The 12,241-nt window shown below is 46.5% G+C and overlaps 1 protein-coding gene across 1 annotated transcript; it reads left to right on the top strand.

Moving 5' to 3' along the window:
• Positions 1–547: 547 nt before the first annotated feature.
• Positions 548–12,007, top strand: SIGMAR1 (sigma non-opioid intracellular receptor 1). The gene is made up of 4 exons (XM_073556699.1): positions 548–874; positions 1,838–2,038; positions 10,921–11,013; positions 11,394–12,007. The coding sequence occupies exons 1-4, from the start codon at positions 580–582 to the stop codon at positions 11,621–11,623; spliced, it is 819 nt and encodes a 272-aa protein (XP_073412800.1). The 5' UTR covers positions 548–579; the 3' UTR covers positions 11,624–12,007.
• The last annotated feature ends 234 nt before the right edge of the window (positions 12,008–12,241 follow it).

Genomic DNA, 12,241 nt, shown 5'->3' with positions numbered 1-12,241 from the left:
GGGGTGTATATATAGTATAGGGAGTGTATATATAATATAGGGGGTGTACATATAATATAGGGGTGTATATATAGTATAGGGGGTGTATATATAATATAGGGAGTGTATATATAATATAGGTATTTATAATCTTGGTATTTGTGATTATGATCTATGTGATTATTGTTATGCTGTAATGTCTATTGTCTGTACAAATCCCCTCTGAAATGTAAAGTGCTGCGGAATATGTCGGCGCTATAGAAATAAAATTTATTATTATTATTATTATTATAGGGGGTGTATATATAATATTGGCGGTGTATATATTGTATAGGGGGTGTACATGTAAAATATATGGAGTGTACATATAATTAAGCGGTGTATATATTATATAGGGGGTGTGTATATAGTAAAGGGGTGTATATATTATGTAGGGGGGGGTGTATATATATATATAGTATAGGCCGGGGTATATATATGATACAGACTTTTCTCTGCTCACGTGTTGGCTGTTATGCCGTATGTTACCACTAGGTGTCGCTGTGTGTCTGACAGTTTCCCGCCTGACACCACATTCCCTCATCGCGGCTGATTGGACGGATGGCAGCTTTGTCGCCTCTGATTGGCTGTATTAGTCGCTACTCTCGCGCTATTGGCTGTGTGTGGGAGTGGGTGGAGCTGTGCGCCGTGTTGGGCTCTGGCTCTCTGACCCGTCGCTCAGTGACTCCGCTGCACCCGCCGTCCGCCATGTTGTTCGGGGTCTCCCGGGCCGTGAAGGCGGCTGTGGCCCTCGCAGTGTTGGGCGTCCTGCTGCAGCTCGTCCGCGGCTGGCTCAGCTCCAAGGCCTACGTGTTCAGCCGGGAGGAGATCGCAGGCCTCGCCAAGGAGCACTCGGGTAACCGCCCCCCACTCCTGGCACTGTATGAGGGGGACCGTGACTGAGGAGGAAAAGGAGGAGAGGGGGACCGTGACAGAGGGGGACCGTGACTGAGGAGGAGAGGGGGACCGTGACTGAGGAGGAAGAGGGGGGACCGTGACTGAGGAGGGAGAGGGGGGACCGTGACTGAGGAGGGAGAGGGGGGACCGTGACTGAGGAGGGAGAGGGGGGACCGTGACTGAGGAGGGAGAGGGGGGACCGTGACTGAGGAGGGAGAGGGGGGACCGTGACTGAGGAGGGAGAGGGGGGACCGTGACTGAGGAGGGAGAGGGGGGACCGTGACTGAGGAGGGAGAGGGGGGACCGTGACTGAAAAAGAAAAGGGGGAGAGGTGGGACCGTGACTGAGGAGGGAGAGGTGGGACCGTGACTGAGGAGGGAGAGGGGGGACCGTGACTGAGGAGGGAGAGGGGGGACCGTGACTGAGGAGGGAGAGGGGGGACCGTGACTGAAAAAGAAAAGGGGGAGAGGTGGGACCGTGACTGAGGAGGGAGAGGGGGGACCGTGACTGAGGAGGGAGAGGGGGGACCGTGACTGAGGAGGGAGAGGGGGGACCGTGACTGAGGAGGGAGAGGGGGGGACCGTGACTGAGGAGGGAGAGGGGGGGGACCGTGACTGAGGAGGGAGAGGGGGGGGACCGTGACTGAGGAGGGAGAGGGGGGGGACCGTGACTGAGGAGGGAGAGGGGGGGGACCGTGACTGAGGAGGGAGAGGGGGGGGACCGTGACTGAGGAGGGAGAGGGGGGGGACCGTGACTGAGGAGGGAGAGGGGGGGGACCGTGACTGAGGAGGGAGAGGGGGGGGACCGTGACTGAGGAGGGAGAGGGGGGGACCGTGACTGAGGAGGGAGAGGGGGGGACCGTGACTGAGGAGGGAGAGGGGGGACTTGCTTTCTCCCCGTCTCACCTCCCCTCTCCCCACAGGTCTGGACTATGAAGATGCCTTCTCCAAGATCATCATTGAGCTGCGGAAGAAGCATCCGGGGCACATCCTGCCGGACGAGGACCTGCAGTGGGTGTTTGTGAATGCAGGCGGCTGGATGGGGTCCATGTGCCTGCTGCATGCCTCACTCACGGAGTATGTGCTCCTGTTTGGTACAGCGGTAGATACCAGCGGCCACTCGGGTGAGTTTGGGGGGGGGGGGGGGGTGGCAGTTATGGGAAAGGTCACAGCCTCCTTTCGTATGTGCTGCCATAGTTTAGGGTCAGGTGCTTGATGTGCCCTCGCTGGGCGATGATGTGGGGAACTGTATATTTTATTCATTTATATAATAAATGATTTTATTTCTATAGCGCGGCATATTATGCAGCACTTAAAGGGGATCTGTTATCCTTTTTATCCCCTATTAGCTGCTGGCATAGACATCGGGGGATTATCTACAGCATTCTGTAATGCTGTAGATAAGCCTCCGATGTAACCAGAAAGAAGAAAAACACGTTATATTATACTCACCGAGGTGGGCGGTCCGGTGAGTATAATGCTGTAGATAAGCCCCACATGTCTATGCCAGCAGCTGCAAAGCCAAAAAAAAGGGTGACAGATTCCCTTTAATAACTCCACCAGGGCTGTGGAGTTGGTGCTCATTTTGGTGGAGTTGGTATAAAATGGTCTCCATATCTTATCTGGTCCAAAAAGAAAATGAAAGCTGGGTAGCACAGAAACTAAAGGGCATGTCACACTAAGAGATATCGCTATAACTAGTGACGTTATAGCGATATTGCTAGCGATATCTCTGTGTCTGATACTTACCTACGACCGGCTCCCCCGCTGGTTATTGCTGATCGCGCGAGGACGTTCAGGACTGTTTCTCGTCGTCAGCTTCCTGTGGCGCTTCCTGCTGTGAGGACGAGCGACGCGTGGAGCCGGGCGGGAGGACGCAGGATCGCCTGGTGTGACAGGTAAGTAGCGACCCCCGTCCCCAGCGATGTCGCTAGTGAGATCTGCCTGTGTGGCAGCTCAATAGCGACCACTTAGCGATGTACCAGCGATCCTGACCACGTCATATCGCTGGTTGGGATCGCTGGTACATCGCTAAGTGTGACAGTACCTTAACACTTCCTGCCAGGCAAAGGAGGAGGAAAGAGCGTCTCAAACATAATTAACAAGATATTTTGTAAGTGACAGTTACTGTAACAATGACAGCAGATATGTCTAACAGACAGCTCATACAGCTTGCTGTGAAGGACGGTGTACCATTATTATTTGCACGACCAGCTTTTACAGCTCTTAATGGAGAAATGGCTGCAAACTTGCTGTTTCTCTGGAAAGAGAAAGTATTAGAAAATTAGTGATTGAAGAAGCCCTTAACCAAAAGGAAGATCTTAAACAGACTCTCAAAAGACGCTTCATGTTTCTTAAAATGGATGCCTGCACACGTCACAGAGTGAACTATTTTGCCATCAATATTCGATGGGTTTGTGACAACAAAAATTGTTACCAACACACTGGCAGTAAAAGATCCTAAAGCTCATCACAGCAGCCAGTTTCTCCAGACCTTAGTGGAAAAAGTTCTGCAAGATTACGAACTCAAAAAAGAACAGGTTCTTGCTATTGTAAAGGACAATGCTTCAAACATAAGTACAATTACACTGATGAATGAGAGTAATGAACAACAGCCAGAGGAACATTTAGGATTCAGTGTGTTTGAGATGGAAGGCCACAGTGCTGTTCATGTAACTGAGGAGCAGACAGATCATATTACTACGGAAAAACAGGAAAATTATACTGTAGACATAGATGATCTTGTTGAAGCTGCTTCAAAACTTTCCTATTCATCACATGCGCTGTGTTGTGCACACACTGCAGCTGGCAATAGGAGAGGCTGGAAAAGTGAGGAAATTGGTTATTGCCCCAGAACCCCTAAAATTGATTCCATCTTGGAGACGTGCTGGGAAAGGGCAATTGTTGATCAAGCCACTGGTGGGGCAGCACTTATTTAATGATTGAGCGATTGCTTTTCTTATAGATATGGCGAACCCTCAGGTAACCCTAAATGAAGGTCAATGGACACAGGTGGCTGAATTGAAGGAATTGCTTCATCACCCATTTACCGTGACTAAAAAATTACAAGCTAAGGATTTAACTCCTGTCATTTTCATGAGGGAGTGGAAGAACTTGCTGTTTAGTGAGGCCGTAAAAGGGAGGCCGGCATGACAGGGTAGAGAGGGAAGTAGATACGGAGGTGGTTGGTGAATGGAACAGAGAATAGGGGGTTAATTTTCTATGCTGGCATGGATGGGCTGGGCTAAGACGTGGGTCGGTCACATGGTATGGGGGGTCACGGGCTGTTAGTATAAAAAGGAAAGCCATTTTAGAGGGACAACCATTTTGGGTACACATAAGCAGCAATAGGAATCTCTGAGGTACCTGTCATTATGGAGATTGAGTCCGTTCTCCAAATGCTGAGGGATGCCGCGGGTTCCCGGGGCGCAGGATGGTTGCAGTCTTCAGTCCAGGGTCTGCTCCAAGGGGTGGCGGGTCCCCGCCACCCCAACCAGAGGAACACCGGCCACGGAGATCTAGGCCTCCGGTGCGCCTTAGTCCTGAGCCCACCCCTCGGCCCGGCGCCGCATTAGGAGCCCCTCAAAGGACCCTCCGGTACAAGCTGCGAGCTGCAGGCCTGGTGCTCGCAAAGGACCGGGAGGAATCCTGCTGGTCGGCGGGGCCTGCCACGGGGGGAGTATCGGCTCCCCCTCCTCACGATGCAGCAGGGAATACGGATCCGGGGCCTGGTACGGCGGGGACCACGAGAGACAGCTGGGTGTGCCTCATGATGCAGCCGTCGTGAGATGGATCGGAAAGCGGGGCATGGTCAGGAAACGGCTTCTTCCGGAATTCCACAGATTCGTAAGACTCGATCGCCCCCCAGAGTTACTGGTCATACACTTAGGGGGTAACAATCTGGGAAAGCGGCCATGCTGCGAATTGATCAGCGGAATCAAATTTGACGTGCTGCGCCTGTGGGCTATGTTCCCTAGGTTATTGATAATTTGGTCGGATATTATCCCGAGGAAAGTCTGGTGTGGGGCTCGGTCTGTTCAGGGCGTTAATAGGGCCAGAATTAAAGTGGATAGGGCGGTTGCTCGTTTTATGGCACGAAACAGGGCGATCGTTGTGCGTCATTTGGATCTGGAGTCGGGACAAGAGGAGTTCTGGAGGAAAGACGGAGTTCATCTCAATGCTGTGGGGTTGAACATGTGGTGTCTAGCGGTGCAAGAAGGCATTGAAAAAGGCTTGCAGGTGTGGATGGACACAAATGTTTGAGGCAAGGGTCAAAACATTTGTGTTGGTGGCGCGGGGGGGGTCCTCGAAGTTGGTGAGGCTGGACGCCCTGGGGGGGGGATCGGAATGGGCTCCTGGACTCCCTCCAGAGCGGGCTTAAGTGGACAACCATTTTAGGTATCCCGAGGATGGGGAAAAGGATCTGGGAGAGGCTAAAGGTTCTGGACAGGCGGGTTCTTTTGGTGCCTCTGAGCTGGTGCTTTACGGCTGGAGGTAGAGAGCTCGACCTGGGGCCATATGGGATGGTTAACATCTTGGAAATTTTTTTTTTTCGGGCTGCGAGGACCGCCCCTCTGGGTTGTGATTTAATGTAATGTTTATGTTAAATGGCTGCTGTGGCCAAATTATCCAACATCCTTGGCTTGGGTCTTTATTTATTATAAGGGGGGGTAATGAGATGGAGTTGAGCTAAGGGAGCTGGGGTTGCGGGTATAAGTATAGGATCTATGAGGAATCTCGAATACCCCCCCTTTGTCATGCTGTTTAACCGCAGATGGCATTTCTGCTTCAGTGAAACGGAGAGAGACACAGCTATTGAAAAATAATTTTTCTGGCAGCTGTTTGTGGATCCAAGTCATCGTATACTGCTTGATGATCAACAGCTTACTAAAGGAAAAGAAGCTCTGAGGTAGCAGTTAGGAAGAGTGGCCTACAGGAGGACTGCCAGGCGCCAGAGGACTCGGGTCCTGACAGTGCTACTGCTGCCATATCTTTAGCCTCATCAGATGAGGAGTTTGACTTTGACAAGTATTTGGATGACATGGAGGAGGCAAAGCGTTGCCGCAAGGAAAAAGATTTCACTCCGTCTCCTATAGCAGCAGATTGACCATATTTCAGCAAAATGTTTCACTTGCTCTCAAAGAAATAGAAAAATTCAACCGTTCATCAAAACTGACTCTGCATGAGGCAATTCCTTTATACCCGGAAATTGTTAGAGATGTTGCCCATGATGTTATTTAGTAAGTTTTTGTTGAAAACTATTTTGCCACTTAGTTTATTACATAGTGATATATATATATCACTATGTATGTGATCGATATTACATAGTGTATTACACATTTACTATTACAGTTTTTTTGTGTTCTAAAGTTGTATTCCAATAAATATTATGTTCTATCTAAATATCTTGATTATTGTATCATAAAAATGATTAAATGTCTGATGCTCACATTGTACTACAATTAAATTTTTCACTTAAATATAAGCAATATATGTGGAAGTCGTGGAGTCGGTGTAAGGGAAATTGAGGAGTCGGAGTTGCAGGTTTGGCTTACCGACTCCACAGCCCTGTTCACCCTCTCCGGGTGAGTATAATAAAACTTATTTTTCTTATCTTGCAGGTCGGACCGGGGCCAGATAAACAGCATTATAGGGCCTTTTCAGCCCTGAAAGGCGGTGGCCGCATCTTATAGCAGCCAAAATAGGTGACAGGCTCCCTTTACGCTTCTTTTACACTTGCCGTGTTTTTGTCGCCCCAATAGATTTCTATGGCGCCGCAAAAACGGGCTGCAATAATTCCACGGAGCACGGTTATGGCCGTACTTACGGCCGTGAAAAAAGATTGAGCCTGCTTGATCCTTTTTCATGGCTTATATGGACACGGCCCCCATTGAAAATGAATGGGGCCACAAAAACAAAGAAATTTTATTGTGGTGCACCGTGACTTCCGGTTTTACAGAACAGTTTTTTTTTTGTTTTTTTTTCCCCAATACTTTATCCATAGTACGGCAATCCGCAATAACGAATAACAGTTCGTTATTGCGGCAGACCGTGAAAATTGCAGCGGTACGGCCTGCAAAAAACCCGGTAAGTGTAAAAGAAACCTTTTTCCCCACTTTATGAACCGCATGCACCAATTTGATGGATTGGGCGCAGTGAACATCAGCAAAATGCAAGACAAAAAAGAAAAATTACTTAAACCCCTTCACCCCCAAGGGTGGTTTGCACGTTAATGACCGGGCCAGTTTTTACAATTCTGACCACTGTCCCTTTAGGAGGTAATAACTCTGGAACGCTTCCATGGATCCCGGTGATTCTGACATTGTTTTCTCGTGACATATTGTACTTCATGTTAGTGGTAAAATTTCTTTGCTATAACTTGTGTTTATTTGTGAAAAAAAGCTGAAATTTGGCGAAAATTTTTAAAATTTCGCAATTTTCTAACTTTGAATTTTTATGCCCTTAAATCACAGAGATATGGCACACAAAAAACTTAAGTAACATTTCCCACATGTTTACTTTACATCAGCACAACTTTGGAACCAAAATATTTTTTTTTGTTAGGAAGTTATAAGGGTTAAAAGTTGACCAGCGATTACTCACTTTTACAACACCATTTTAGTTTTAGGGACCACCTCACATTTGAAGTCCCTTTGAGAGGTCTATATGATAGAAAATACCCAAAAGTGACAGCATTCTAAAAACTGCACCGCTCAAGGTGCTCAAAACCACATTCAAGAAGTTTATTAACCCTTCAGGTGCTTCACAGGAATTTTTTTGAATGTTTAAAAAATAAATGAACATTTAACTTTTTTTCACAAATTACTTCAGGTCCAATTTGTTTTACCAAGGGTCACCAGGGCTGTGGAGTCGGTAAGCCAAACCTGCGACTCCGACTCCTCAATTTCCCTTACACTGACTCCGAATCCCACATATATTGCTTATATTTAAGTGAAAAATGTATTCTAGTACAATGTGAACATCAGACATTAAATCATTTTTATGATACAATAATCAAGATATTTAGATAGAACATATTTATTGGAATACAACTTTAGAACACAAAAAACTGTAATAAATTGTAAACATGTAATACACTATGTAATATCGATTACATATATATATATATATATATATATATATATATAGTGTGTGTGTGTGTGTATATATATATATATATATATATATATATATATATATATATATTCACTATGTAATAAACTATAAGTGGCAAAAAACAGTTTTCAACAAAAACATACTAAATAACATTTGTGCAGTCTATGAATTTGTTCTAAGAAATAAAATTGCCTCCAGATCCTCCTTCATAGATGACCTCACATCTGACCTAATAATTGTAAGGCCAGAGAACAACCTCTCTACAGTAACTTGGGTTGGAGGCAAAGCCATAACCACATGGGTGACATCTCTAACAATTTCCGGGTATAAAGGAATTGCCTCATGCACAGTCAGTTTTGATGAACGGTTGAATTTTTCTATTTCTTTGAGAACAAGTGAAACATTTTGATGAAATATGGTCAATCTGCTGCTATAGGAGACAGTGAAATCTTTTTCCTTGCGGCAACGCTTTGCCTCCTCCATGTCATACAAATACTTGTCAAAGTCAAACTCCTCATCTGATGAGGCTGAAGATATGGCAGCAGTAGCACTGTCAGGACCCGAGTCCTCTTGCGCCTGGCAGTCCTCCTGTAGGCCACTCATCCAAACTGCTACCCCAGTTAGAGCTTCTTTTCCTTTAGTAAGCTGTTGATTATCAAGCAATATACGATGACTTGGGTCCACATAAACAGCTGCCAGAAAAATTTTATTTTCCAATAGCTGTGTCTCTCTCCGTTTCACTGAAGCAGAAGTGCCATCTGCGATTAAACAGCAAAATAGCAAGTTCTTCCTCTCCCTCATGAAAATGCCAGGAGTTAAATCCTCAGCTTGTAATTTTTTTAGTCGCAGTAAATGGGTGATTAAGCAATTCCTTCAATTCAGCCAGCTGTGTCCATTGACCTTCATTTAGGGTTACCTGAGGGTTCGCCATATCTATAAGAAACGGTTTTAGTTGATCAACAATTGCCCTTTTCCAGCACGTCTCTTCAAGATGGAATCAATTTTAGGGGTTCTGGCGGCAATAACCAATTTCCTCACTTTTCCAATCAGATTTCCAGCATGTCCCTCTTGCAGACTCTTATTGCCAGCTGCAGCGTGTGCACAACACAGCACATGTGATGAATAGGAAAGTGTTTTGAAGCAGCTTCAACAAGATCATCTATTTCTACAGTATAATTTTGCTGTTCTTCTGTTGTAATATCTGTTTGTTCCTCAGTTACATGAACAGCACTGTGGCCTTCCATCTCAAACATACTGAATCCTAAATGTTCCTCTAGCTGTTCATTACTCTCATTCATCAGTGTAATTGTACTTATGTCTGAAGCATTGTCCGTTACAATAGCAAGAACCTGTTCTTTTTTGAGTTCGTAATCTTGCAGAACTTTTTCCACTTAGGTCTGGAGAAACTGGCTGCTGTGATGAGCTTTAGGATCTTACTGCCAGCGTGTTGGTAACAATTTTTGTTGTCACAAACATATCGAACATTGGCAAAATAGTTCACTCTGTGACGTGTGCAGGCGTCCATTTTAAGAAACATGAAGCGTGTTTTGAGTCTTTTTAAGATCTTCCTTTTGGTTAAGGGCTTCTTCAATCACTAATTTTCTAATACTTTCTCTTTCCAGAGAAACACCAAGTTTGCAGCCATTTCTCCATTAAGAGCTGTAAAAGCTGGTCATGCAAATAATGATAATGGTACACCGTCCTTCACAGCAAGCTGTATGAGCTGTCTTTTAGACATATCTGCTGTCATTGTTACAGTAACTTTGTCACTTACAAAATATCTTGTTAATGATGTTTGAAACGCTCTTTCCTCCTCCTTTGCCTGGCAGGAAGTGTTAAGGTACTGTCACACTTAGCGATGTACCAGCGATCCCGACCAGCGATATGACGCCGTCAGATTCGCTGGTACATCGCTAAGTGGTCGCTAGTGAGCTGCCACACAGGCAGATCTCACTAGCGACATCGCTGGGGACGGGGATCGCTACTTACCTGTCACACCAGGCGATCCTGCGTCCTCCCGCCCGGCTCCACGCGTCGCTCGTCCTCACAGCAGGAAGCTGACGACGAGAAACAGTCCTGAACGTTCTCGCGCGATCAGCGATAACCAGTGGGGGAGCCGGTCGTAGGTAAGTATCAGACACAGAGATATCGCTATAACGTCACTAGTTATAGCGATATTGCTAGCGATATCTCGTGTGACATGCCCTTTAGTCTGTGTGCTACCCGGCTTTCACTCTTTTTGGTACAGATAAGATATGGAGACAGATATGGATAAGTGGATAGAGCAGATTTCTAATCTGCTTTTGATATTGAAGACATTATCTATGAGCTCCAAAACCTTTCAGGTGATGCGGTTTTTTTAAAAATCTGATCGGCTTTTGCAGCTGAAAAATGTATCCACAAAAACGCAGCAAAAATGCTGTGTGTGAATGTAGCCTTAGATCAGGAATAGAACAGCCATTTATAGGACATTTCATAACTTTCCCAAATTCCTATGAAAAAATATTCAGCACATTCTGCATTGAATTGTACCCAATTTATTATATATTTTAGGAGTCGGTCCATTTTATTCCGACTCCAACAAAATAAGCTCCCTGCAGGACCGCGACCATCTTGGATCCGGGGGCCCTGCAGGGAGGAGGCCCTCGGAACAGCGCGAGCCCTATGCCCCCGGTACACTTTGATCATGTTTGATCACAGTGTGCCAGGGGTTAATGGACAGACGGGCCCAGGGCACATGGATGGGATAGTACGTCAGAAAGGGGTTAAAAAAAAAAAAAAAAAAAAGCTGCAAATAAGAATCTGCACCAAAATCTTCTGATGTGCTGACCCCATTGTGGGCACCCCCCTTGCTGATGAAACGTCACTAACGGCTGCCTCTTCCTTACAGGACGCTACTGGGCAGAAATCTCCGATACAATACTGACAGGAACCTTCCGCCAGTGGAAAGAAGGGACCACAAAGAGCGAGATCTTCTACCCTGGTAAGCGAACAATGGCTGCACCAGCAGAATAGTGAGTGCAGCTCTGGAGTATAATACCGGATGTCACTCAGGATCAGGAATGTAATGTATGTACACAGTGACTGCACCCAACAGAATAGTGAGTGCAGCTCTGGGGTATAATACAGGAGGTAATGCAGGATCAGTAATGTAATGTATGTACACAGTGAGTGCAGCTCTGAGGTATAATACACAATGTTACTCTGGGTCAGTATTGTGTCGCAGCTTGTGCTCTGGTCACGTGGATTATGGGTTGGTTCAGAGGTTCAGACTATGATCTCTGCAGCCCTGTAGTCTGGGATGCTGCATTATTGGACTTCGCTCTGTTGTCCGTTGACATGCCTTGCTTTCTCTCTGTGCAGGAGATACCATTGTGCATGGAGTGGGGGAGGCCACGTCTGTTCAGTGGAGTGCTGGAACCTGGATGGTGGAGTACGGCCGTGGCTTTATTCCTTCCACTTTGGGCTTTGCTCTGGCAGACACCTTTTTCAGCACCCAGGACTTCATCACCCTCTTCTATACAGTCAGAGTTTATGCCAAAGGGTTACTACTGGAAGCCAACACCTACCTGTCTGACCTCGGGGTCTTCTAACTGCGCCCCCTCCTGAAGACCTGGGGCAGCTCCGGCATTAACCAAAAGATCATCGGCATAATGGAAATGACCCCTGTGATCATGTGGGTCTGTGGTGTGGGCCTACCCATGGTCCCCCTGAGTGAGAGTTTGGGCCCTGTCATCTGTGGATGTTCTGCCCTCTGGATAATCGCCTCTAATCTTCTATAATTCTCAAACCATTTTAATTATTGTTACCTGAACCAAAGGCCCGTTGTATGCGGGGCTCATGTGGGGCAATGAGATGGAAAACTGACGTTCTCTCTGCTCCCATCACTACATCTTTATCATCGCCTATTCTTTTTTTTATATTGCAAATTATAAATTATTGCTAGAAGAATATTTTTAATAAAACGGTGAATAGCTGCAATGTTTCTATATGACGGAGCCCCAAAGATTTCTTATCAAGAGATGGTAACGCTGCTGCTGTAGTCGCCACTATCCACTAGGGGGTGGTATACACTGCAGCGCTTCTGTGAGGCAGGTTTGGAGCGGTGTAGAAGACGGTTCAGCAGTACTAAAACCTGCTGTTTCTTCTGACACGGGCTTAATGGTAGTACTGAGCCCTCTGCTGTCCCTCCTGACATGGGCCCAGTAATG

The sequence above is a fragment of the Dendrobates tinctorius genome, unplaced genomic scaffold (genome assembly GCF_039654945.1).
Source record: "Dendrobates tinctorius isolate UK_male_01 unplaced genomic scaffold, ASM3965494v1 ptg000237l, whole genome shotgun sequence".
Lineage (NCBI taxonomy): Eukaryota > Metazoa > Chordata > Amphibia > Anura > Dendrobatidae > Dendrobates > Dendrobates tinctorius.
Note: the sequence above shows the minus strand (reverse complement) of the source record. Positions and strands in the feature narration are given on the sequence as shown.

Bases quoted from the DNA above. Each gene is read 5' to 3' on its own strand.
- SIGMAR1 (XM_073556699.1), top strand. From the start codon at position 580: ATGGCAGCTTTGTCGCCTCTGATTGGCTGTATTAGTCGCTACTCTCGC. The intron at 875-1,837 runs GTAACCGCCCCC...CTCTCCCCACAG, and splicing joins CCTCGCCAAGGAGCACTCGG to GTCTGGACTATGAAGATGCC. The intron at 11,014-11,393 runs GTAAGCGAACAA...CTCTCTGTGCAG, and splicing joins GAGCGAGATCTTCTACCCTG to GAGATACCATTGTGCATGGA.